The 27,932-nt window shown below is 37.2% G+C and overlaps 2 protein-coding genes across 2 annotated transcripts; both read right to left on the bottom strand.

The window, feature by feature from the left end:
- Positions 1-15,215: 15,215 nt before the first annotated feature.
- On the bottom strand, positions 15,216-20,725 carry LOC120350996. Its single transcript, XM_039426675.1, has 5 exons — positions 20,543-20,725; positions 19,619-19,828; positions 19,264-19,305; positions 17,293-17,451; positions 15,216-17,156 (listed from the first exon to the last, which is right to left on the bottom strand). Exons 2-5 carry the CDS (start codon positions 19,826-19,828, stop codon positions 15,498-15,500), a joined length of 2,070 nt encoding a protein of 689 aa, XP_039282609.1. The 5' UTR covers positions 20,543-20,725; the 3' UTR covers positions 15,216-15,497.
- Positions 20,726-25,478, bottom strand: LOC120350806. Its single transcript, XM_039425678.1, has 4 exons — positions 24,615-25,478; positions 24,101-24,301; positions 22,858-23,964; positions 20,726-21,169 (listed from the first exon to the last, which is right to left on the bottom strand). The coding sequence occupies exons 1-4, from the start codon at positions 24,822-24,824 to the stop codon at positions 20,726-20,728; spliced, it is 1,962 nt and encodes a 653-aa protein (XP_039281612.1). The 5' UTR covers positions 24,825-25,478.
- Between the last annotated feature and the right edge of the window lie 2,454 nt (positions 25,479-27,932).

Genomic DNA, 27,932 nt, shown 5'->3' with positions numbered 1-27,932 from the left:
ATTACACTCAGAAATTTCTCAGGTAAGTAAACTTCGCAATAATAGTCACCATTGCTGTCATGATCGTATAACCTCATTATGATTCGCTGACCCTGTTGTGTTCTCACTAATCTAGCGTGTACAACACGGTACCACGAATCATGGTCAAGATCTTTGAGTGAGACCGTTGGATATTCAGTTTTCGAAATATAATTGAATGACTTCATACTAAAAAGTCTATCATTTCCAGTGTTGCTTCTATGGTGTTCCATAATAATAATAATAATAATAAAAAGCTTACCGCGATCGTGTGCAAGAATAACAAAGCAGCTATATGCTCGCGTTGGTTGTCGGTTAAAGACTGAGCAAACCTGTTAAGCCATCAGCCCCCCACAACCGTTTCCTGTCGACTCCTTCCACATTCCTTCTGTTGACTCGTTCTCCCCTCCGCCACGCCTCCTCACACCTTTCCTTCTGTTGACTTCCCGCCATTCACCTTCTTCTTCTTTACATGTAGCCGCATTCCTTTCTTCTCACCTCTTCTTTACAGCAGCTAGTCGCTTCTTCTTCTTCTTCTTTACATGTAGGCGCATTCCTACCCACCTCTTCTTTACAGCTAGTCGCCGCATCTTCTTCTCCTCCTCCTCTGTTCACCTCTAGCGATCTTAAAATTTCTTCTTCAATTCTTATTAGCTTGTTTACATTCAAACTAAAGGTCTGTAATAAGCTAAGTAATCACTGATATCGTTAATATTAACTGTATTTAGAAATATTGCTTTCAATTGTCTAGCAATAGTACTGTTTTTTGTCTCTATTGCTTTTTGACACAAATCATACCATTCAATGTAGTTTTGTAATTTAATTTCTAAACATTCTGGCGCATAAGACCAAGTTTGCGGATTCATTATAGCTCTTCAATCTGCTGCTGCTGCTGCTAGCAAAGGTACACTAAATGAGTGGTACTAGAACAGTGAAATTTATTGCTTTTCGCTTCTCCCTTCCACCGCTACAGGTCAGACTGCATACTCTCGCTTTATGCGAAATCAAATCAAATCCACAATTAAACACATAGTATGCTTTCCCCATCAAAATAAAAACCTTGTCGGGCATAGTTGCGTTTTCGTTGTTTAGTTAACAGCTTACAATGTTTCATACTTTCCATTCTATTATTTTCGCATGTATAATCGATATCAGCAGCATTACGATTCAATGAACTCATATTTTTTGTAGGCATTGAAGCAGCAGCAGCAGCACTATTCTCCTTTGTTTGCTTGTTACACATCAAGATTGTCAAATAATGATACGCACTGAACAACGCACAGCGGCCATTGGACGATTTGTTATGAATTTTGCATACACTAAAACACCAAGAATTTTCAAACATTGTATAGTCTGGTTTTTGAATATCCTCCGGCATAGTAAGCACATTGTCGTGTAACCTTTTCAAAAACTGTGTTTTTTCTCTTCCCTTTGTATAGATTGTGGTATAATTTTGCAAATATGAAGCAAGCAGCGCATCAGTGTAAATTAAGTCGCCTTGGTCCCATCTAATTTTATGATAGTTATGTTCAAGCCAGCTGACATCACGGTACATTTTTCTACTCAGTAATGTTTTCGGAAATGGTGATTTAAAGTGTAGCACAACATGACGTAGTTTGTAATCGATTATGGCTACCTCTTTAATAATGATAAAATTATCATCACTTTTGAAAAAATGAAACTCGACTACAGCAAAATCAATGTCATCATTTTTCCTGTCGCATTCTTCTTTACTCTTCTCCTCCTTAATTCTTGCTGCCTCCTTCTCCAATTCTTCTTCTTTATCCAAGTCGCATTGTATGCCAAAGTCTCGAAATTTTGTTGATACTTGCTCATCATCGTCCATTTTCTGTTGTCCGTCGGTGCATGCACACATTCTATGTACAAATGCATCAAATTTTGCTTTTGTCAATGATGACAATGATGATGATGATAATGATGACAACGACGATGACGACGACTGAGGAATGTTATTATTCAAGCTATTAGAACACATTACAACTGAACACTGTATTGTTCATACACGCACTTTATATAGCCCCTCCTCCTGTCATGCATAGCTCGCTCTTGCGTCAAATTACTGTACTTCACGAACTAATGCGCTCAATGGTTTGTATTCTACTAATGTGTCACTTATCAAAATACAATATGCAGTCGTTAAATTTGGCACATTTTCTGTAAACTCCATTTCCAATCGAATGTCTGTTGACGATGTTAAATGATCAGCTTGATGTGAACAATCTAGTACAATTATTGGACAGTTATCAGTAAAAGTTTTATAATCTACAACTGTACCATAATCAGTATGAAGTCCTAAATTATAATAGCTGGGCGCAAATTCAATAAACATTTTGTACAAAATTTGTTTGTTTCCATTTATACGATCATACGGCAGATATTCACTATTCAGGAAAAGTTTAACATCGTGCAATTTGCACATATCAAATTTCGACATTGACTTTCCCATTACATTTTTCCTGTTTGTCTGAAATGCTAATATTACAAATCGCGGTGTATCAGCTTTTGAAGCCGTCTTTATAGTCCAAATCGTGCTAACACTGTTCGGCAGCTGAGGATATTCGTGGATATCCCATTTTCTGAATGCAATTTTCAATGGCCTATCCTGATCGACAATTTTCAGAAATTTCAATCTTAAATGATCATCTACATGAATATAGGGCACTTTCCAAAGCAATTTTGTTATTTCCAATGACATTGATGTTGCTTGCGGCGACTGAATACAATTAATATCTGTTGCGGATCTCAAAAGCACAAGCTCTTGTCTCATATTCAAAATTACATGTTGAAAATCTTCGAAAAATGGCAGAAGTAATTTTAACGGTACGCAATAAGCAAAAGTATTATTAGTTAGTGTTGATGCACTATCAGTGAAACCTGCTAAATCATATGTATTTTTATCGTTTAGTTGTTTCACTAAATATGATTTAATAGTAGAAGTAATACCTACTAGTCGACTCTTTGCAACGACTGTACCTGCCAACTCAAATCGTATCTCATCAAACATATGTGCTACTGCATTTGAACTGAGCGTATATGCAGCCTCCGCCGGCGGATCATCAGGTTTGTCTTTTGCCGGCGGTTTTGTACATGTAATTTTTCCCTCAACAATAAGAAAAGATTTTGCAACTAATGAAATAAGGTCATGAGACGATTTCGACAAACGTATTTCATCATTGTTATTAAATTTCAAATTACCATACGCGCATGCGTATGATAATCAAATTTTGTTATATCTGAATAATAGTGTATGTCTTGTTCAACATTTAGTATGTCACTAATTGCTGCTGCTGCTGCCGCGTGTTTTGACGACATATTTCCAATTCACTTTAAAACCAAGCTTTTCTAAAAACCTTGCTCGATTATGTGTTATCAGTTTCACGGACTGATAAGTACTAACCGGTTGCTGCATGCTAAAAGCAGACCTACCGCCACCGCCACCACTCCGCACCCTCCTTGCGCCTAGGTTGTTATACACAACAAAACCCATTCTGTAGCGCTTCTCTCGCTTGTGTTGTTTGCGTGACTAATGCTCACATCATTCTAACACATCCATCACCGCCTCTCTCTCTCTCTCTATTCCTTCTTTCTAATGTGTACTCTTATTGTTATACTATCGCCGCGGAAATCAACTAGTTTACCATTCTGATCAACTACTTGAATTACAATAGATTGAATTCTGTGCGTGTTTAATGGAAAGTAAATAATTGGCGATGGTGATTCATTTATTAGAAAACCAGGTGCAACCTTTGGTAGGAATTCGAAAATTGTATGAACCTCTTGCCCATTTCGATAACTGCCGCATGCAATATTACAAGTAACCTGGAACGATGTTATATTTGTAATGGATACTAAACGTTTAGAATAATGCCATTTATTTGCTGCAAGAATTTCTCTATCAAAACCGAGTATATCGGCTAGTGATGTGTTCATTGTTAAATCAACATCTTTATCCGCTTTCAATTCACATAGCATTGTCGTATTATTTCCTTGTATAATTAGATTGAACTATCAACGTTCAATTTTCTCTTTATTTCATTTATTATACGATCAATTTCGTAGGAGCCTGTATCCAAATCAATCAAGCTATCACCATACTTAAAAGATGAGTTGACATTTTTAATTATATTCGGTACACTATTGTATGTCCATAAATTAATCAAACCAATTTCATATTGATAGCGTGCGTCTAGCTCTAGTACAGTGGGAAGTACTTCAATTAAACAACTGCTGCTGCTGCTGCGGTCTTTAGATGATAATGTTATTACAACCATTGCGTTTTACCACCCCACCTTCTTTCATACACATCTACAAGTGAACTGTCTGCTATAACGCATCTGCAAGAAATAAAAGACAAAAATGACCGCATACATTACTATTTAGTGTTTGTAATTGATCATAATTGAAATAAATTTCAACATTTGGTTGTTGTTTGAAATAGTTTATCAATTGTATGGGCGGCTGTAAATTACCAATTGGATCGAAATAATATACTTTTTGTGCATGTTTTTTGTATGCCACCCAGTGTGTACCACTGTTCATGATCGAGTCTAAATTTATGATCGATTTTTCATTTAAATTAATTCTTTTGGCAATGTATCAATCATATAAATACCACGCAATTTAATATCTAAAATATCAGCCCAATCTTGTAGATCATAATTTGACAGTGGTCCTTGTATATTAATCTTCATTTTTTCTTTGGCGCTCTCCTCCTCTTCTTCTTTGTTGTCCTTCTCTTCTTCTTTGTGAAGGTGTTTCAATGATTCTACCGCCTTATACAAGGGTGCATATGGTCTTAAATAAAAACCTTGACCAGCTATGTGCTTACTTAAATGTTTAATTGCTTTTTGTCGTAAATGTGCACTTCTTTGTCCTTGTAGTGATGAATTATTTTTCCAACCTTCTCTCCGCCGCCGCCGCCTCCGTTGTACTCTACCCCCGCCAAAGGCAGCTTTAGCTTTGATCAAATTTGTAACTAAGTATGCGGCTGCTTTTTCAGTTAAACCTGTGTTTGGATTTTTAAAAACAGACCATGCTTTATCAGCCAAACGACGATCGGCCACATTTCGCGACGAATTATCACTATTCTGCGCATACGCTATATCATGCTCTTTACATGCTTCATCCAGACTATTTATTCCTTTATCCCCCCTCCTTAATCTTTTATCTAATTGGTGCCGGGCCCGCAAAAGCGGTAGGAGGGGATATGCAACTCTAGGGGTAATGTATCGACAATTTTATTAAGGGCGGTTGATGCAAATCCGCTAAGTTTCGATAAAATACCAGTACCAATTTTACGTCGCACTCGACGATGACGACAAGTCTTTTTTGCTACCATCCTTCATAGCAATGTTGAAACCTGACTAAATAGAAATTAGTTAATCCCTTAAGACCTGCTGTCGGCTCCGGCTCACTATCAAAAATATTACAAAGTTGTAATGTTGTTATTAGTAGAAAATTCGAAATACTATCATATAGGTAAGAAATCACCTTGCTATGCTTTCGGCGATGCAATTTCAGCGACCCCCACTCCTCCTCCCCTTATCACGTGACCTTGGTTCCACCCATCACTGCTCTTATCCTGGATGATGGTCACATTGGATTACAACCTCTCTGCTCACTTTTCCACTATTTACAATAGCTTAAATTAAAAACAAAATACAACTCTTTCCTTATGTCTTCTGGGGTTATCTTTAGAACATCCAGCTTAATTCTAATTTTATAATTCAAATCAATGTTAGAGCTCTCAAATTCCTCCTCCAACCAATAGTTTGGACACACCAATTCTTCCAGATTTTCAAACTGTAAAAAATATACCGAGTTATTGTTTCTATTGTACACTTCTTTTATGCAATAATGACTAATTCTGTTCCTTCTTGTAGATTCTCTAATCTTTTGCACTGTCCTACTTTTACTTTCCCTTTAATTTCCAGCATTGTGATGTTTATTATATACTGCTCCACCTTCTTTTTGTGGTGAAGGGAGGTGTCCTCCAAGTTTTTCCATACATCTGACAGAACCTTAAGTGATCTTATTCTAGGAAATGTATGACCATTATAGCTTGACATAACCATTGACTGTAATTACACAAATTTTCCTCTTCCCTTGGTAGACAAATAATTTCTTTTTTGTCAGTGTAAGGGATTCAAAAAACCCACTTTCTTAAGGTCTTCTATTGCATTGTATGCATTAATAAAACATTTTTATGGAGCCTTTACAAAGTAAACATGGAAAATGTATGGAAAAACTTGGAAGACACTCCCTTCACACAAAAAGAAGTGGAGCAGTATAATAATAGGTAAGAAATCACTTGCTATGCTTTCGGCGATGCAATTTCAGCGACCCCCACTCCTCCTCCCCTTATCACGTGACCTTGGTTCCACCCATCCTGCTCTTATCCTGGATGATGTCACATTGGATTACAACCTTCTCTGCTCACATTTTCCACTATTTACAATAGCTTAATTAAATACAAAATACACTCTTTCCTTATGTCTTCTGGGGTTATGCTTTAGAACATCCAGCTTAATTCTAATTTTATAATTCAAATCAATGTTAGAGCTCTCAAATTCCTCCTCCAACCAATAGTTTGACACATACAATTCTTCCAGATTTTCAAACTGTAAAATATACCGAGTATTGTTTCTATTGTACACTTCTTTTATTGCAATAATGACTAATTCTGTTCCTTCTTGTAGATTCTCTAATCTTTTGCACTGTCCTACTTTTACTTTCCCTTTAATTTCCAGCATTGTGATGTTATTATACTGCTCCACTTCTTTTTGTGTGAAGGGAGTGTCTTCCAAGTTTTTCCATACATTTTCCATGTTTACTTTGTAAAGGGCTCCCATAAAAATGTTTTTATTAATGCATACAATGCAATAGAAGACCTTAAGAAAGTGGGTTATTTTGTAATCCCTTACACTGACAAAAAAGAAATTATTTGTCTACCAAGGGAAGAGAAAATTTGTGTAATTACAGTCAATGGTATGTCAAGCTATAATGGTCATACATTTCCTAGAATAGAATCACTTAAGTTTCTGTCAGATGTATGGAAAAACTTGGAAGACACTCCCTTCACACAAAAAGAAGTGGAGCAGTATAATAACATCACAATGCTGGAAATTAAAGGGAAAGTAAAAGTAGGACAGTGCAAAAGATTAGAGAATCTACAAGAAGGAACAGAATTAGTCATTATTGCAATAAAAAGAAGTGTACAATAGAAACAATACTCGGTATATTTTACAGTTTGAAAATCTGGAAGAATTGTATGTGTCAAACTATTGGTTGGAGGAGGAATTTGAGAGCTCTAACATTGATTTGAATTATAAAATTAGAATTAGCTGGATGTTCTAAAGCATAAACCCAGAAGACATAAGGAAAGAGTTGTATTTTGTATTTAATTTAAGCTATTGTAAATAGTGGAAAATGTGAGCAGAGAAGGTTGTAATCCAATGTGACATCATCCAGGATAAGAGCAGTGATGGGTGGAACCAAGGTCACGTGATAAGGGGAGGAGGAGTGGGGGTCGCTGAAATTGCATCGCCGAAAGCATAGCAAGGTGATTTCTTACCTATATGAACATTCTTTTCAAAAACAACTCTTGCACCTGATCAGAATTCAAATTATGTTGTACAGCTTCACTCATGTCAAAGATGTACCTCTTTTTTACATATTGTGCAATCAAATAGTATGAAAAGTTGAACAACTGTTCATTTAAATATTTCTGAAAATCTTCACCTTTCATAATCATCTGCATAATGTCATCTTTTAGCTTTTGGTGAGAAGCTAAATTTTTTTCATCAAGTTTCTTTGCACCTCAGCAAACATAATATTGAATGTTGATTCTAGATCAAGTACTTTCAAATTATAATCTTTCCTGTTAATAAAGTTAAGTTTCTGTTGTGCAAGTAGATTGTCTTTTAATTCTTTCAATTTAGTTTCTAGCAAATCTGTATCAACATGTTTTAACTATTGTTTTTACTTTGTTGTTCACATAATGTCTTCAATTCATCTGTTTTCTGATCAAACAACGACCTACTAACATACTTTAGCTCAATATCATATATAGGTAAGAAATCACTTTGCTATGCTTTCGGCGATGCAATTTCAGCGACCCCCCCCTCCTCCCCTTATCACGTGACCTTGGTTCCACCCATCACTGCTCTTATCCTGGATGATGTCACATTGGATTACAACCTTCTCTGCTCACATTTCCCACTATTACAATAGCTTAAATAAATACAAAATACAACTCTTTCCTTATGTCTTCTGGGGTTATGCTTTAGAACATCCAGCTTAATTCTAATTTATAATTCAAATCAATGTTAGAGCTCTCAAATTCTCCTCCAACCAATAGTTTGACACCATACAATTCTTCCAGATTTTCAAACTGTAAAATATACCGAGTATTGTTTCTATTGTACACTTCTTTTAATTGCAATAATGACTAATTCTGTTCCTTCTTGTAGATTCTTAATCTTTTGCACTGTCCTACTTTTACTTTCCCTTTAATTTCCAGCATTGTGATGTTATTATACTGCTCCACTTCTTTTGTGTGAAGGGAGTGTCTTCCAAGTTTTTCCATACATTTTCCATGTTACTTTGTAAAGGGCTCCCATAAAAATGTTTTTATTAATGCATACAATGCAATAGAAGACCTTAAGAAGTGGGTTATTTGTAATCCCTTACACTGACAAAAAAGAAATTATTTGTCTACCAAGGGAAGAGAAATTTGTGTAATTACAGTCAATGGTATGTCAAGCTATAATGGTCATACATTTCTAGAATAGCACGCGGCTAGCGGCGGCTGCTGTTACGTCAGATTGATCGCAGCAGTGAGAGTGAAAGAGAGAGAGAGAGCGAGGAGCAAGAAGCTATTAATGAAACCAGTTCAACAAGCGTCGCTCAGCTCAGTGTCGAACACGAAGAAGAAGAAGAAGGCGGCAGAAACAACATCCGTCTAAAAGAAAGAGAAGAAAGAAAGATCGCTGTCTGGAGCAGTAGTGCTGCAGGTGTGACTGAACTCTAGCAAAACAATCACACGCGCACATTCGTGTAGGGGGGAGATCGAAACCGCAAATATGTCAGATTTGCAACAGAAAATTGCTCAGGAATTGCACCGTCCAGCGCGAAGAAAATTCAACAGACGTAATATATATTAAAAGGAATAAAAGACCTCATTCAAATTGATTTAATTGAATTGCCAGAATTTGCTAGAGCAAACAACGGCTATCGTTAATTTTGATTGCAATTAATTGTTTTTCACGTTATGCTTTTGCTGAACCATTAAAAACTAAAACGGGAAAAGAAGTTGAACGAAAATTAGCGCGAATATTAGTATTAAATAAGGGTATAAAAAATGTGCAAAGCGATTTAGGTCGCGAATTTTACAATAAGGATGTTAAACAACTATTCGATAGGTTGAACATTAATCATTACAGTGTATTTTCTGAAATTAAGGCAGCTTTTGTTGAAAGATTGAACCGAACACTGAAATCACGTTTGTATGAACGACTAACTGCTAACGGTACGCAAAAATGGTTAAACATTTTGCCGGACATTGTTTATCAATATAATAACACTATTCATTCAGCGATTGGCATGACACCGGCCAGTGTTAGACGCCATGAAAAGCATTTGATCATGTTACAGTTGAAGAAAAGACAAAACAGTCGCCGCCGCCGCGTACAGTTTATCGACCAAAGTTTGCAATAGGCGACGTAGTGCGAATAAGTAAGTTTCGACAGGTTTTTGATAAAAGTTTTAGATTAAATTGGTCGCCAGAACTGTTTATAATTCACGGTGTTTTTCCCACACAACCGCCAACCTATGTAATTCGCGATCTTAACAATGAAATCATACAAGGTAGATTTTATAGTGAACAATTGATGAAAACAAACTTAACACCGTCCGAACAAAATACATATTTAGTTGAACGAATAATACGAAAATCAAACAATAAATATCTTGTTAAATGGTTAGGCTTTGATAAAACTAGCTGGATAGATAAGAGTGATATTATTACTCCGTCTGTAAAACAGAAGAAGAAGAATCTGCGTGCAACACGCAAAAATCATTAAATTTATTTGCATATTGTTTCAGATATGATATAACATAATGTCAATGGCTATGGATGCGCCACTGTTGTTCTATTTGCTGAATGGTAACGATGCGTGTAGTATTATTAAAAGATTAATTGATCTTTTGTGTACGCTTAAAGCGATGTGTGTAAAACGTGTTGATATTGAAAAATGCTTTCTAGTTGGCTTATGTAAAAAAACATTTTTCAGCAATGTTGTTGATGATGATGATGATGATAGTAGGTTTCATTTAGGTATATGTTCATATAAAAATTTAAAAGATGCAAGCAGCGTATTTGATGTAGTAGATACTTGTATTTGTGCTCAATTTTCTATGCAACTAAACATACTTTACTCGCAAATTAAATCAATAGACTTTAATGTAGCTGATGAAGATGATGATGATAAGAAGAAAGAAAAGATATTAATTTATATTTTAGATTATTGCATGTCAATGGCTAATCTTAATTAATGCGTGCGACGCTGGTGCTATACTGTATTATGTGAAAGACACACGCTTGTAATTAACACTGTCAACTTTGTATGTATGTATTATCACTAGATTTGTCGCCACTTACCTTACTGCAGCAGCTGTCAACTTTGTATGTATATTTTCACCATTTATGTATGCAGCTGTCAACTAATGTATGTATTTTCAACTTTTTGTCAACTTTGTAAGATACGCTTGTTTTAGCTGCTGCTGCTAAATTTGTATGTATCTAGTATTTTTAATAAACTGTGAACATTGTATGTGCGTGTTTTCTTCATTCATAAACCGCTTGTAGTATACACACACACACACACACACACACACACACACACATCGGATGTAGCGATGTTAACAGCATAGTTGAACTGTAGACACGCATGTGTAAACAGCAAGCGCGCACGCGCAGCAAGAGTTATTATTATGACGACAGCAAAACAGTCAATAGCAATAGTTAACTTTGATAATCTAATTGTAGATACAAAACAAGTGGGTGGCAAAAATTGTCTAGATAGAAAAAAGCATGGTGAGTTTTTGCCAAGTTCAGCTAGAATTCTAATTTGCGGTGCATCAAATTGTGGAAAGACAAATGTACTGCTGAATTTAATATTCGATAAAAATGGATTAAAATTCAAAAACCTATACTTGTTCAGTAAGTCTTTGTATCAGGAAAAATATAGACTATTGGACGTTGTTTTTTCAAAACTCAAGTGTGTAAACTACTATAAATCTGACAATATTGAATGTATACCGCAACCGAATGATATCGACACTCATTCACTGATAATTTTTGACGATTTGAATGTTACACGTGTGCCGCAAATACGTAATTTTTTCACAATGGGCAGACACAAAAGCATAGATTGTGTGTACTTAATTCAAAGCTATGGCGCAATTTCAAAACATCATATCAGAGACAATGCAAATATGCTGATTATTTTTAAAATGGATATGCACAATTTAAAACTTATATTTAGGGATTTTGTCGGAACTGATATGACATTTGTTGCATTCAGAAATCTATGTTCACATGTATGGCAAAGCGGAAATCATAGTTTTATTTCAATTTTTACTGAGTGTAAACCAGATGCTGGTAAATATCGTAATTGTCTTGGTAAGTATATTGATCCAAGTGTGTATAGCAGCAACAGCACCAATTGACATGTGTCAATTCTCATCATTTGTTGTTGAGCCAGTGTAGGTGAAAGAACTAATTATCGTTCTACTACTACTAGCAATATGCGTAAAATTAAATTAAAAAGAAAAAAACAAAGAGGAGGGCGGCGAGGACGTGGCCAAAGACGAGGACTAGTGCAACGTGATCGTCATACTAGTAAAGTAATTGACAGGATAAAAGGTTTGCGTAAGTCAATTATTAATAAACATAGATCATTAACTAGTATGATTAGGGAAAATGATTCGATTAGACAAAAATCATTAGAACCAATTATCAATCCACTAAAACAATTGAAAGATACACTTGTACAACATGCACACACTAGTAGCAGCAGCAGCAGACTTAAAGAAGAATCAGAGGACGATGAGGAGGAGGAGGAGGAGGAGGAGGAGGAGGAGGAGGAGGAGAAGAAAGATGCGGGCAAGGAAATGGATGTGGATGAGGGTTTGAATAGATCTAATGTAAGTGATATTTTGAATAAAACAACAATAACAGTGGATTTTATTGATGAGTATATACGTGAATTTCATAATGAAAAAATGAATAATTGTATATCTTATGGTATATGTTATGATGGTAAAGTAAATGAATACTATATGGGTGTAAAGGATATTAGTATTGCCAATGGTTATTTAATTATCGACAATAATAATAAGTATCGTTTAACAGTTGGTTTGTGTGAACTTCTATTTAAAAAACAGCCTGATCAGAAACTGTACACAGAACGTGATTTAAGAAAATATCGTAATATATTGCAGCTTACCGCTGCTCATTTAGATAGACGCGGTTATGTAAAGAGAAATACAGGCTATAAATCGCAAATTATTCAATCTTTATTTCCATCGAGTAGTAGTAGGAAAAGAAAAAGATCTAGGATTGATGATGCAGCGGCTGTTAGTGGTATGGGTTTTATAAGAAATGAATCTACTAGTCGACAGTATGTCTACTGGGATGATCCAAATGAACTGATAGACAGATTAGATATTCTGCTTTCATCACAGCAGGCGGGAAATAGATCACATTCAGTTGAAATAGCTTCTATTATTGAAGAACTGAAAGAAAGTGGTATTATATTAGGCGGCAATGTTGCTGCTGCTGCTTTTAGTCGTTAGTATGTGTTTAACACTTGACAAGAATAGAGATGTCGGGCAGTAGCGCCGCCACCACTGCAGCAGTGAGTAGTACAATAGATCGATTTGGTAGGACACATCATGTGTTTAATACAACAGCACCATTAGTTTTAAACAGTGGTTGTGAATCAGCAGCAGCAGCAACATCATCATCATCATTAGTGGCAGCAAGTAGAGAATATTTAGACAGTAAACTACTTGAATTATCATCAAATATAATCAATAAACTTCAGTCTGATCCATTGTCACCATCGTCGCTAGTTAACAGAGAATACTTGGACAGTAAATTGCTTGAAATATCATCAAATATATTCAATAAACTTCAGTCTGATCCATTGTCACCGTCGCTAGTTAACAGAGAATACTTGGACAGTAAATTGCTTGAAATATCATCGAATATATTCACTAAACTACAGTCTGATCCATTGTTGTCGTCGCTAGTTAGCAGAGAATACTTGAATAGTAAATTAAAGGAAGTTTCAACTAGTATAATCCAAAAACTACAGTCTGATCAATCATCACCGCTAGTTAACAAAGAATACTTGGACAGTAAATTGCTTGAAATATCAACAAATATATTCACTAAATTGCAACAAACTGAATCATCTGATTTAGTAGATAGGAATATTTAGACAGCAAATTACTTGCAATATCAACTAGTATATTCCAAAAACTACAGTCTGATTTAATTACTAAAAAAGTGTTTGAAAGTAAATTGCATTCAATGTCTGATATATTGAAGGAGATAGCACAACAAAAACAGTATTTTGATTCACAATTGAAAACATTGTCTAAATCAATTAGTGATGATATTGAGCTAAAGTATGTTAGTAGGTCGTTGTTTGATCAGAAAACAGATGAATTAAGACATATGTGAACAACAAAGTAAAAACAATAGTTTAAAACATGTTGATACAGATTTGCTAGAAACTAAATTGAAAGAATTAAAAGACAATCTACTTGCACAACAGAAACTTAACTTTATTAACAGGAAAGATTATAATTGAAAGTACTTGATCTAGAATCAACATTCAATATTATGTTTGCTGAGGTGCAAAAGAAACTTGATGAAAAAAATTTAGCTTCTCACCAAAAGCTAAAAGATGACATTATGCAGATGATTATGAAAGGTGAAGATTTTCAGAAATATTTAAATGAACAGTTGTTCAACTTTTCATACTATTTGATTGCACAATATGTAAAAAAGAGGTACATCTTTGACATGAGTGAAGCTGTACAACATAATTTGAATTCTGATCAGGTGCAAGAGTTGTTTTTGAAAAGAATGTTCAGTGATAGGCGACCGAGTGATGCAGGAAAAAAAAGAAAAAAATATGACTGGGAAATAGATTAGTAGTTAGAGAGTTTCAAGATTTTAAAGATTTTAAATGTGGGGATATGCAAATTAAGCAGGTGTTAACTGGGGGGCAGCAGATGTCAGTTAACACCTGCAAAGATGGCCGCCGCCGCCGCCGCAGCTGCCGGGGGTAGTAGGGGAACCACACCTGCTACAACAAAGATGGCCGCCGCCGGGGTAGTAGGGGACACCTGCCTCTTCCTATTGGTTGGTGGGGGACAAAATGGCTTACACTAGGGAAGGGGGACGCCATTTTGAACATGCCCCTTGCTTCCTATTGGCTGGGGGCGGGGCCAAAATGGCTGACTAGGGCTGGGGGGGTGGAGGGGGGCGGGGGCAAAATGGCTGACTAGGGCTGGGGGGGTGGAGGGGGGCGTGGCCACGCCCCTTGATTCCTATTGGCTGGGGGCGGGGCCAAAATGGCCGACTGGGGCTGGGGGGGTGGAGGGGGGAGGCCACACCCCTCGATTTCTATTGGATAGGCAGCTCTCTCAAAACCCCACTACTAGAATCAGTAGATGTAAAATTAAAAGGTTAGTTGTGTGCCTGAATTTAAGTAGAGTGTAGTGAGTTTCATTACGTCTGAGTTTATTGAGTTTTGGATTGAGTGTTCTCAAAAGTAAAATTTGAAATTGCTGAAATGGTGAGTGCCAAACTATTGTTTTCATTTAGCTCGGAATTTAGTACATAGAATGACCGAGGCCCGAATTTAGTTGCAGCAAGTTAGCAGGTTCCCAAAATGTATAGATTGAAAGCTGTTGATTATTAAAAGTTAAACTAGTGATCTGTTCTTTACTAGGGTAGACCGGGGCAAGTTTACACACATTTTTTTTCATGAATTTTCTAATTTTTTTGTTATGACTTGAGTTATTTCAAATGTTGTTATCCTGTAGAGCTGTTATTAAAGTAAAGATTTTTGTATTCCGTTTTTCTCTTTGTTCTCATTTTGGCCAAGAATTTTTTTTTTTTCAAGTCCAAGTCAGGTGCACAAACTTGCCCCGGGCCGGGGCAAGTTTACGCATCAAGCGGGGAACATTTACGCATGTTATAAGGCATACAAATAAATGAGAAAAATCAATCTTTTATCAAATAAAAATATTTATTTATACTTCAAACCACAGTTTTAAAATAAAAATTAAGAAAATTAACGACAATATAGGCTACAGTATGTGATAAATAAAAAATAAATGGGTTTTCCAACTGAAAACATGAAATTTTTAGCCTATTAATCTTCATCGTCGCTGTTGCAGTTTCTGCAAATGAAAAATGAAGTGTCTTCTGCTATACACTTGTCATGAGCCCACTTTTTACATCGGAGACATTGAACCCATTCCTGACCTTTTTTAGACTGTTTAAATGGCTTCAAGCAATAAATGCACAAACAGTTTTCATCTTCACTATCTGAATCCTGGTTTATTTTCAGTTTGCTGAGGTGGACCAATTTTTTTCCTTTTTTAGTTGTTCTCCTGATTTTTTCTTTGCTGCTGTTACCTTCTTCTTCTGTTTCCATAGAAACCAATAAATCTCTAACTAACTTCTTCTTCTTGTTTTCTTGTATCTTAATTTTTTTCTTCTTTGATTCCTCCTGTTCTTGCCTGAGGGCTTCTTTAACTGGGGTATCAGTTAAAATTGCAGACTTCCTCTTTTTCCTTCCTTTATTAGTGCCAAGCCTTGGTCCTGCCTTTTGAAATGGCCTCAGTTCTTCTGGTGTGGGGTAGTCCTTTTGTGCAGAAGTGGAAGCCCTTGGGCTACTGGGCGAAGTATTTAGCAAGTCTACTTGTGCTGAAGTGGAAGGCCTGGGGCTACTGATCAAAATATTGATAGGACCTGAAGCGTTCGTAGTCATATTAGTAGTTGATGTAGTTTCTGGTCTATCAGTTACATATGAAGGCATGAAATCAGCATCAGAAAATACAAATCTGTTAAGAGGGTGAATCCCAGTCACTTTGAATCCAGCCATAATGTTTGCTGGAGTAGCTGCTACATGTAAAGTTGATGCCAAAATTGATGGAATGTCATGAATAGTCATTGGGCGTTTGTTACTAGCCATCCAAGAATCACATGCAGTGTTTATATATTTTTTGAGGGGCCCAAAAACACTGCGGTCTAGAGGCTGCAGTTTGTGGCTGCAGTGAGGCGGGAATGATAGCAAAGTTACCCCATTCTCTTTGAAGTAATCTAATAGATCTGCTGATAAATGAGACTCATGATTGTCTAAAATCAGGAGACACGGATTCTCAATAGAACACCTGACATGGGTCACAAAATGCTTTGCAAATTTTAAAAAGTTTTTTTCCATCATCCATCCTGACGGGTTGGCATCTCCAGCACAGCCAACAGGACCATCTCTCAGAAAGTGTTCTTTGAAGTTAACCCTAGGGAAAATAATGAATGGAGGGATGAATGTCCCAGCAGCACTCACTGCAAGGGCCACTGTTACTAGAGTTCCCCTTTCAGCTGAAGTCATTTTCCCTATTTGCCGAAACCCTTTGCGTCCTATGACTCTGTCTGGCTTCTGAACCGTCGTCACACCTGTCTCATCAACATTCCAAATGTCAGCAGGACCAACCTTAAGTCTATTTATAGCTGTTGTCAAATTGTCAAAAAAAGCTGACACATTGGTTCTATTAAAACTTGTGGCTCGAGCTAAGCTCGTTGCTTGAGGGGCCCTAATTGAGAGTGTCCTATTCCGTTTTAGGAACAAAGTTAGCCAATCAGGTCCTGCCATTCCATTGTCGGTCCAAGACTGAGGGATTTTTCTGCCGCAGGCTACTGCATATGTATAAGCAAATCGTCTTACTTCCTTAGGTGAAAGGCCAAAATAAATATCAGAAGCTTTCAGAAGATATTCCACTAGCAACTTTTCTTGGTTTGGCTCGAACACCTGAACAAAAAAAAAACAATACAAATTTAATAGCGCAGGCTATTGTAGGCCTATTAATTTTTATTATAGGCTTAAATTTAGGAATTTTTGCCTATTAGCACCTGACCACCCCCCCCCCCCACTGTAATTTACTTACATTAAGATGTTTGGAGTATCCAAATTGCACCAGTCCAAGAGTTGGTGGGACTTCTCTCACTGTTGGGGCATCTGGTGGTAGTGGAGCCTCTTGCACTGGTGGGGCCTCTGCCGCTGGTGGGGACACTGATGCTTGTGGAGTCTCTGGCGCTGGTGGGGCCTCTGCCGCTGGTGGGGTTTTCATCTTCACTATCTGAATCCTGGTTTATTTTCAGTTTGCTGAGGTGGACCAATTTTTTTCCTTTTTTAGTTGTTCTCCTGATTTTTTCTTTGCTGCTGTTACCTTCTTCTTCTGTTTCCATAGAAACCAATAAATCTCTAACTAACTTCTTCTTCTTGTTTTCTTGTATCTTAATTTTTTTCTTCTTTGATTCCTCCTGTTCTTGCCTGAGGGCTTCTTTAACTGGGGTATCAGTTAAAATTGCAGACTTCCTCTTTTTCCTTCCTTTATTAGTGCCAAGCCTTGGTCCTGCCTTTTGAAATGGCCTCAGTTCTTCTGGTGTGGGGTAGTCCTTTTGTGCAGAAGTGGAAGCCCTTGGGCTACTGGGCGAAGTATTTAGCAAGTCTACTTGTGCTGAAGTGGAAGGCCTGGGGCTACTGATCAAAATATTGATAGGACCTGAAGCGTTCGTAGTCATATTAGTAGTTGATGTAGTTTCTGGTCTATCAGTTACATATGAAGGCATGAAATCAGCATCAGAAAATACAAATCTGTTAAGAGGGTGAATCCCAGTCACTTTGAATCCAGCCATAATGTTTGCTGGAGTAGCTGCTACATGTAAAGTTGATGCCAAAATTGATGGAATGTCATGAATAGTCATTGGGCGTTTGTTACTAGCCATCCAAGAATCACATGCAGTGTTTATATATTTTTTGAGGGGCCCAAAAACACTGCGGTCTAGAGGCTGCAGTTTGTGGCTGCAGTGAGGCGGGAATGATAGCAAAGTTACCCCATTCTCTTTGAAGTAATCTAATAGATCTGCTGATAAATGAGACTCATGATTGTCTAAAATCAGGAGACACGGATTCTCAATAGAACACCTGACATGGGTCACAAAATGCTTTGCAAATTTTAAAAAGTTTTTTTCCATCATCCATCCTGACGGGTTGGCATCTCCAGCACAGCCAACAGGACCATCTCTCAGAAAGTGTTCTTTGAAGTTAACCCTAGGGAAAATAATGAATGGAGGGATGAATGTCCCAGCAGCACTCACTGCAAGGGCCACTGTTACTAGAGTTCCCCTTTCAGCTGAAGTCATTTTCCCTATTTGCCGAAACCCTTTGCGTCCTATGACTCTGTCTGGCTTCTGAACCGTCGTCACACCTGTCTCATCAACATTCCAAATGTCAGCAGGACCAACCTTAAGTCTATTTATAGCTGTTGTCAAATTGTCAAAAAAAGCTGACACATTGGTTCTATTAAAACTTGTGGCTCGAGCTAAGCTCGTTGCTTGAGGGGCCCTAATTGAGAGTGTCCTATTCCGTTTTAGGAACAAAGTTAGCCAATCAGGTCCTGCCATTCCATTGTCGGTCCAAGACTGAGGGATTTTTCTGCCGCAGGCTACTGCATATGTATAAGCAAATCGTCTTACTTCCTTAGGTGAAAGGCCAAAATAAATATCAGAAGCTTTCAGAAGATATTCCACTAGCAACTTTTCTTGGTTTGGCTCGAACACCTGAACAAAAAAAAAACAATACAAATTTAATAGCGCAGGCTATTGTAGGCCTATTAATTTTTTATTATAGGCTTAAATTTAGGAATTTTTGCCTATTAGCACCTGACCACCCCCCCCCCCCACTGTAATTTACTTACATTAAGATGTTTGGAGTATCCAAATTGCACCAGTCCAAGAGTTGGTGGGACTTCTCTCACTGTTGGGGCATCTGGTGGTAGTGGAGCCTCTTGCACTGGTGGGGCCTCTGCCGCTGGTGGGGACACTGATGCTTGTGGAGTCTCTGGCGCTGGTGGGGCCTCTGGCACTGGTGGGGTCTCTAGTGCTGGTGGTGCCTCAACCTGCAAAATTTCATTCTTATATAAAGTAGGCCTAATAAGAAACATGCATGGTTTAGTTAAAAAAACACTTTTTTCTTCTTAAAACATTCAATTAATAGCCCATTTCCAGATTTATTATGGGATTAGTTACCCATAAGTAGTTATTACCCATAGTGTTAGTTATTAAGTTATTAGGTAAGTAGGCCTATGTTTGTAAGGGTGTTGAATATGTGTTAACTGTTGAATTTGTATTTAGTAAGCTAATTAGATATCATAATGTGTTAAAGGAAATTGCATAGTAGCCTATTATGATAGGCCTAATTATTCAACTCACATTTACATTTTCCATCTGTGTTTTCAGGTCTTCGTTGGTCAAATTAGCCCATTTTTTGCAATAATTTCCAACAGTTTTATCATTCAATCCAAAGAGTTTGGCAGTTCCTCGTATGGTGTTTTGCCCAAGTCTTACTTGAAGCACAGCCCTTTTCATTACATTTATGTCCAGCTTGGCTCTATCAGTTTTGCAAACGTAATTTCTTACCATCTGAAAAATAAAGAAAATTCATTAAAGGATGAAAATTATGTCAATAGAATGAAAGGCTAACACATATGAGGGCTGAACTACGCTCATTGTAAGCTATAACATACAAATCTGTAGTCTATATAACTGAAGAATGATTCAATCATAGGCCTACTCGTCAACTAGTTTTTCAAAGAAAAAAGTATTGGCACTTGATGAACAGAAATTCACCTCATCAAAACCTTAGAAATCGCGAATAAAAAATACAAAACATCCGATAAATCTGTGTTGCTTCTAATTTAGGCCACAAAATGTAGTTTTCTGTATTTTCTTATGACAACAACCTTGCAAAAGCCAACTTCAATTCAAATATTAGGTATATATTTTAGGTAAGTAAATATTTTGTCATTATGAAGTACAAAGGAAGGATGTAGGCTAACGTAATTAATCATTGCATAATAATTAAGCGGATCTTAACAGCCTGAAAAGGTTCAGGGGAACGTTTACGCACGAAACACAGTTCGTAAACGTTCCCCGATGTCAATTCGTAAACATGCCCCATCGCCATGTTTGAATTTATTGTCAACGTGCAGCAAAAACTGATAACAGTTCGGTTTGAACAAACACAGTTCTCGAAAGAGGATGAAATCCTGCTTATGTTCACGTATTAGTTTGCCCTTAACTATGTATTATAAGCTCACAATATCATTTGATAAGTAGATCACAAAATTTACTCACCTTGCAAGAAAACAGAATAATCCTCCTCCTGGCTAGATCACAACTCGAATGGCGTTCAAAAGTTTGTGAGAATGTCCGCTAGGGAGCAGCAACAACCTGACAATACCCGTGGCGCTCCACATTTAACCGGTTTAGAAAAAAGTGGCCTGTGTAAACTTACCCCGTGCGTATACTTGCCCCGGTCTACCCTTTTTTAGACTGTTTAAATGGCTTCAAGCAATAAATGCACAAACAGTTTTCATCTTCACTATCTGAATCCTGGTTTATTTTCAGTTTGCTGAGGTGGACCAATTTTTTTCCTTTTTTAGTTGTTCTCCTGATTTTTTCTTTGCTGCTGTTACCTTCTTCTTCTGTTTCCATAGAAACCAATAAATCTCTAACTAACTTCTTCTTCTTGTTTTCTTGTATCTTAATTTTTTTCTTCTTTGATTCCTCCTGTTCTTGCCTGAGGGCTTCTTTAACTGGGGTATCAGTTAAAATTGCAGACTTCCTCTTTTTCCTTCCTTTATTAGTGCCAAGCCTTGGTCCTGCCTTTTGAAATGGCCTCAGTTCTTCTGGTGTGGGGTAGTCCTTTTGTGCAGAAGTGGAAGCCCTTGGGCTACTGGGCGAAGTATTTAGCAAGTCTACTTGTGCTGAAGTGGAAGGCCTGGGGCTACTGATCAAAATATTGATAGGACCTGAAGCGTTCGTAGTCATATTAGTAGTTGATGTAGTTTCTGGTCTATCAGTTACATATGAAGGCATGAAATCAGCATCAGAAAATACAAATCTGTTAAGAGGGTGAATCCCAGTCACTTTGAATCCAGCCATAATGTTTGCTGGAGTAGCTGCTACATGTAAAGTTGATGCCAAAATTGATGGAATGTCATGAATAGTCATTGGGCGTTTGTTACTAGCCATCCAAGAATCACATGCAGTGTTTATATATTTTTTGAGGGGCCCAAAAACACTGCGGTCTAGAGGCTGCAGTTTGTGGCTGCAGTGAGGCGGGAATGATAGCAAAGTTACCCCATTCTCTTTGAAGTAATCTAATAGATCTGCTGATAAATGAGACTCATGATTGTCTAAAATCAGGAGACACGGATTCTCAATAGAACACCTGACATGGGTCACAAAATGCTTTGCAAATTTTAAAAAGTTTTTTTCCATCATCCATCCTGACGGGTTGGCATCTCCAGCACAGCCAACAGGACCATCTCTCAGAAAGTGTTCTTTGAAGTTAACCCTAGGGAAAATAATGAATGGAGGGATGAATGTCCCAGCAGCACTCACTGCAAGGGCCACTGTTACTAGAGTTCCCCTTTCAGCTGAAGTCATTTTCCCTATTTGCCGAAACCCTTTGCGTCCTATGACTCTGTCTGGCTTCTGAACCGTCGTCACACCTGTCTCATCAACATTCCAAATGTCAGCAGGACCAACCTTAAGTCTATTTATAGCTGTTGTCAAATTGTCAAAAAAAGCTGACACATTGGTTCTATTAAAACTTGTGGCTCGAGCTAAGCTCGTTGCTTGAGGGGCCCTAATTGAGAGTGTCCTATTCCGTTTTAGGAACAAAGTTAGCCAATCAGGTCCTGCCATTCCATTGTCGGTCCAAGACTGAGGGATTTTTCTGCCGCAGGCTACTGCATATGTATAAGCAAATCGTCTTACTTCCTTAGGTGAAAGGCCAAAATAAATATCAGAAGCTTTCAGAAGATATTCCACTAGCAACTTTTCTTGGTTTGGCTCGAACACCTGAACAAAAAAAAAACAATACAAATTTAATAGCGCAGGCTATTGTAGGCCTATTAATTTTTATTATAGGCTTAAATTTAGGAATTTTTGCCTATTAGCACCTGACCACCCCCCCCCCCCACTGTAATTTACTTACATTAAGATGTTTGGAGTATCCAAATTGCACCAGTCCAAGAGTTGGTGGGACTTCTCTCACTGTTGGGGCATCTGGTGGTAGTGGAGCCTCTTGCACTGGTGGGGCCTCTGCCGCTGGTGGGGACACTGATGCTTGTGGAGTCTCTGGCGCTGGTGGGGCCTCTGGCACTGGTGGGGTCTCTAGTGCTGGTGGTGCCTCAACCTGCAAAATTTCATTCTTATATAAAGTAGGCCTAATAAGAAACATGCATGGTTTAGTTAAAAAAACACTTTTTTCTTCTTAAAACATTCAATTAATAGCCCATTTCCAGATTTATTATGGGATTAGTTACCCATAAGTAGTTATTACCCATAGTGTTAGTTATTAAGTTATTAGGTAAGTAGGCCTATGTTTGTAAGGGTGTTGAATATGTGTTAACTGTTGAATTTGTATTTAGTAAGTCTACTTGTGCTGAAGTGGAAGGCCTGGGGCTACTGATCAAAATATTGATAGGACCTGAAGCGTTCGTAGTCATATTAGTAGTTGATGTAGTTTCTGGTCTATCAGTTACATATGAAGGCATGAAATCAGCATCAGAAAATACAAATCTGTTAAGAGGGTGAATCCCAGTCACTTTGAATCCAGCCATAATGTTTGCTGGAGTAGCTGCTACATGTAAAGTTGATGCCAAAATTGATGGAATGTCATGAATAGTCATTGGGCGTTTGTTACTAGCCATCCAAGAATCACATGCAGTGTTTATATATTTTTTGAGGGGCCCAAAAACACTGCGGTCTAGAGGCTGCAGTTTGTGGCTGCAGTGAGGCGGGAATGATAGCAAAGTTACCCCATTCTCTTTGAAGTAATCTAATAGATCTGCTGATAAATGAGACTCATGATTGTCTAAAATCAGGAGACACGGATTCTCAATAGAACACCTGACATGGGTCACAAAATGCTTTGCAAATTTTAAAAAGTTTTTTTCCATCATCCATCCTGACGGGTTGGCATCTCCAGCACAGCCAACAGGACCATCTCTCAGAAAGTGTTCTTTGAAGTTAACCCTAGGGAAAATAATGAATGGAGGGATGAATGTCCCAGCAGCACTCACTGCAAGGGCCACTGTTACTAGAGTTCCCCTTTCAGCTGAAGTCATTTTCCCTATTTGCCGAAACCCTTTGCGTCCTATGACTCTGTCTGGCTTCTGAACCGTCGTCACACCTGTCTCATCAACATTCCAAATGTCAGCAGGACCAACCTTAAGTCTATTTATAGCTGTTGTCAAATTGTCAAAAAAAGCTGACACATTGGTTCTATTAAAACTTGTGGCTCGAGCTAAGCTCGTTGCTTGAGGGGCCCTAATTGAGAGTGTCCTATTCCGTTTTAGGAACAAAGTTAGCCAATCAGGTCCTGCCATTCCATTGTCGGTCCAAGACTGAGGGATTTTTCTGCCGCAGGCTACTGCATATGTATAAGCAAATCGTCTTACTTCCTTAGGTGAAAGGCCAAAATAAATATCAGAAGCTTTCAGAAGATATTCCACTAGCAACTTTTCTTGGTTTGGCTCGAACACCTGAACAAAAAAAAAACAATACAAATTTAATAGCGCAGGCTATTGTAGGCCTATTAATTTTTTATTATAGGCTTAAATTTAGGAATTTTTGCCTATTAGCACCTGACCACCCCCCCCCCCACTGTAATTTACTTACATTAAGATGTTTGGAGTATCCAAATTGCACCAGTCCAAGAGTTGGTGGGACTTCTCTCACTGTTGGGGCATCTGGTGGTAGTGGAGCCTCTTGCACTGGTGGGGCCTCTGCCGCTGGTGGGGACACTGATGCTTGTGGAGTCTCTGGCGCTGGTGGGGCCTCTGGCACTGGTGGGGTCTCTAGTGCTGGTGGTGCCTCAACCTGCAAAATTTCATTCTTATATAAAGTAGGCCTAATAAGAAACATGCATGGTTTAGTTAAAAAAACACTTTTTTCTTCTTAAAACATTCAATTAATAGCCCATTTCCAGATTTATTATGGGATTAGTTACCCATAAGTAGTTATTACCCATAGTGTTAGTTATTAAGTTATTAGGTAAGTAGGCCTATGTTTGTAAGGGTGTTGAATATGTGTTAACTGTTGAATTTGTATTTAGTAAGCTAATTAGATATCATAATGTGTTAAAGGAAATTGCATAGTAGCCTATTATGATAGGCCTAATTATTCAACTCACATTTACATTTTCCATCTGTGTTTTCAGGTCTTCGTTGGTCAAATTAGCCCATTTTTTGCAATAATTTCCAACAGTTTTATCATTCAATCCAAAGAGTTTGGCAGTTCCTCGTATGGTGTTTTGCCCAAGTCTTACTTGAAGCACAGCCCTTTTCATTACATTTATGTCCAGCTTGGCTCTATCAGTTTTGCAAACGTAATTTCTTACCATCTGAAAAATAAAGAAAATTCATTAAAGGATGAAAATTATGTCAATAGAATGAAAGGCTAACACATATGAGGGCTGAACTACGCTCATTGTAAGCTATAACATACAAATCTGTAGTCTATATAACTGAAGAATGATTCAATCATAGGCCTACTCGTCAACTAGTTTTTCAAAGAAAAAAGTATTGGCACTTGATGAACAGAAATTCACCTCATCAAAACCTTAGAAATCGCGAATAAAAAATACAAAACATCCGATAAATCTGTGTTGCTTCTAATTTAGGCCACAAAATGTAGTTTTCTGTATTTTCTTATGACAACAACCTTGCAAAAGCCAACTTCAATTCAAATATTAGGTATATATTTTAGGTAAGTAAATATTTTGTCATTATGAAGTACAAAGGAAGGATGTAGGCTAACGTAATTAATCATTGCATAATAATTAAGCGGATCTTAACAGCCTGAAAAGGTTCAGGGGAACGTTTACGCACGAAACACAGTTCGTAAACGTTCCCCGATGTCAATTCGTAAACATGCCCCATCGCCATGTTTGAATTTATTGTCAACGTGCAGCAAAAACTGATAACAGTTCGGTTTGAACAAACACAGTTCTCGAAAGAGGATGAAATCCTGCTTATGTTCACGTATTAGTTTGCCCTTAACTATGTATTATAAGCTATTGTATATAAGTGTATAAGCCAGTAGATATTGTAATTTACATAAATAAAGTACTCAATCAATCTCACTCACACTAAATATCTCTCTCTTTTACACACTTCCTCTCTCTCTCTCTCTCCCCTTCACACAATCAATCACTCTCTCTCTCTCTTTCTCTCACACTCTCGGTCACTTCCTCATTCTCTCTCTTTCTTTCTCTCTCTCTTTTGATTAATACTGATGCGGAAATGTGAATAATTATTGTTTATTTCTTAAGTTTCATTTAATTTTATATTGTCTATTTTTTTAAATGTTACCTTAGGCAACAGCCTTGTAACAATTATCAATAAATATCTTATCTTATCTTATCTTATCTCTCTTGCTCTCATACTCTCGTTAACTCCCTCTCTACCACTCTGACTTTCTTTCTCTCTTACTCGTCCTTTCTCTTCCTTTCCCCACAAACTCATTATCATTCTATCCCTCTTATTCTCTCCCACTAGTTCTCTCTCTCTCTTTCTCACTCACTCATTATCTTCCATCTCTCACTTGTCTACTCACTAGCTCACTCACTCACAAAGGTGAGTTCTCTCCAGTGGAATTCCTGACCACTCTCACCTGTACATGAACAATCAATTAGGCTTCAATATTGTGCAGAAAATGTTGGAAAAGTTTAATTGAGAAAAATGTGAGGAAATTAGAGGGCAAGGATACATTGAAGGAGGGTGAGAGAGGTCCTTGATATTTCGGAGAATTGTTGAAGAACTACGACCAGTCGAAAATAGGTTTATTAAATGAGAGTTAAGAGACGATAAGAGAAAGAGATTATTGATTGATGTTCATTTTTATCAAAATAATCACGACTTACATGGATATGACAGAGCAAGAGCAACAGGCCCAGCCTAAAACTGTTCCACTATTGAAATCTATAGAAATAATTTTGGAAGATATTTTAAAAGTTTGCTACCTTGTGAATCCACCACCATTCACAAGGTAGCAAACTTTTAATTATTAAAACTATTTCTTTTATTTATTTATTGTTTTATTTGAGCTCGATGGGTCTGCATAAGCAGGTGATGGTTTCTGTTTCTCAGCAATACTATTCTTTCTCAGATAAATATGGCAAAAAATATTGTACGTAAGTTGTACGGTGACGTATTTACCGCACTCGTATGAGAATTGAAATAAACAATGAAATAAACAATCATACTTATGCGGTAAATTATCGTTACCGGACTTGTGACGTAAAGTACTATTTTATATTTTTTTATTCATATATACTTTCTCATATTTGGTTATTCATATTTATACATGTTTATTTTTGTCCAACGTATCTCGAAAACGGCTCTAACGATTTTCACGAAATTTGGAACATAGTAGGTTCATGATATAAAAATTCGATTGCCTTAGGTCTCATCCTTCGGAAAACTCGCTGAACTACATCAAAAGGATAATTCATCCTTGGCTGAAACAGCTGAGACGTTCGTCGTCTGTGGATTTATTTTATCATTTATTGTATAGAATACTATAATCATAATACAATTATGACATTGGAGGAAAAACTAGGCTGAGCCTGTACTATCTCTCTCCAAAAATTTTGATAAAATGTCAATGTTGTCCAAAAGATAAGGTTATGTAATCACACACTGCTTCGTCACTTGATTTTCGGTCCAGGAATGATGATTTAAAATTTTGAATTTCGCAGGTTGATTTTATACTCTAAATGAATCACAGAATGTATTACAATAAATTAAAAACTTTAGAAATATTGCACTCATTTAAAAATTTTTAATACAAAATCAAAAACCCACTCACTTGCTTCAGGTTCAATGAATTGAGGATAGTAAAAAAGTGAGTGAGCGAGTGAGTCTGTGGAAAATCAAAATATCGCATCCCCGAAATTCATAAGCTGACGGCCAGCTGTTAAATATGAACACGATCATTCTAGAAAATTGTGTTCTGTTTATCAATAAATAAAAATCTGGTGTGGTGCACTCACACAACTTTCCTTGCCGTTATGAAAATTGATCAACTGACGCTAGTGTTCCCGCGCATCTCAAGTCTACTTTTCTAAGATCTGAGCCAGCTGGTGACAGGACAATAGCGCTGCAGACACACGAAGTCTGCTATCTCTTCATACTGAATGATTTAATAGAATCAACAGTTGTCAACAGTTTGCAATTATTGAATAATCTTATTTTCTCGAATTTCGAGCTTATTTTCAATTTTAGGTGGAAATGTTACAAAACAATAATTGTAGAGATTTTCATGCTCAATCTTTTCCACTCAAAATTTTCCGTTCAAATTATATCTGAAGCCTGATAATTGGAGATCTAAGATCAAACTTTGCATTGATGGTGCAGTGCTCCTGAAATTTTTACAGATATAAGACTTGTGGCAGTTGATAGAGCTTATCAATGACTTTCCTAGGTATGAATTTGATCAAAATCGTTGG

This window comes from Nilaparvata lugens, chromosome 4, assembly GCF_014356525.2.
Source record: "Nilaparvata lugens isolate BPH chromosome 4, ASM1435652v1, whole genome shotgun sequence".
In the NCBI taxonomy this organism is placed as follows: Eukaryota; Metazoa; Arthropoda; class Insecta; order Hemiptera; family Delphacidae; genus Nilaparvata; species Nilaparvata lugens.
This window is presented reverse-complemented; position numbering and strand designations above follow the sequence as displayed.

Coding starts and splice junctions, on each gene's coding strand:
- LOC120350996 (XM_039426675.1), bottom strand. CDS start 19,828: ATGGTAAGAAATTACGTTTGCAAAACTGATAGAGCCAAGCTGGACATA. Junction 19,306..19,618: donor CACAGATGGAAAATGTAAAT/GTGAGTTGAATA, acceptor GAAATTTTGCAG/GTTGAGGCACCACCAGCACT. Junction 17,157..17,292: donor GATACTCCAAACATCTTAAT/GTAAGTAAATTA, acceptor TTTTTTGTTCAG/GTGTTCGAGCCAAACCAAGA.
- LOC120350806 (XM_039425678.1), bottom strand. CDS start 24,824: ATGGTAAGAAATTACGTTTGCAAAACTGATAGAGCCAAGCTGGACATA. Junction 23,965..24,100: donor GATACTCCAAACATCTTAAT/GTAAGTAAATTA, acceptor TTTTTTGTTCAG/GTGTTCGAGCCAAACCAAGA. Junction 21,170..22,857: donor GGCCTTCCACTTCAGCACAA/GTAGACTTACTA, acceptor ACTTCAGCACAA/GTAGACTTGCTAAATACTTC.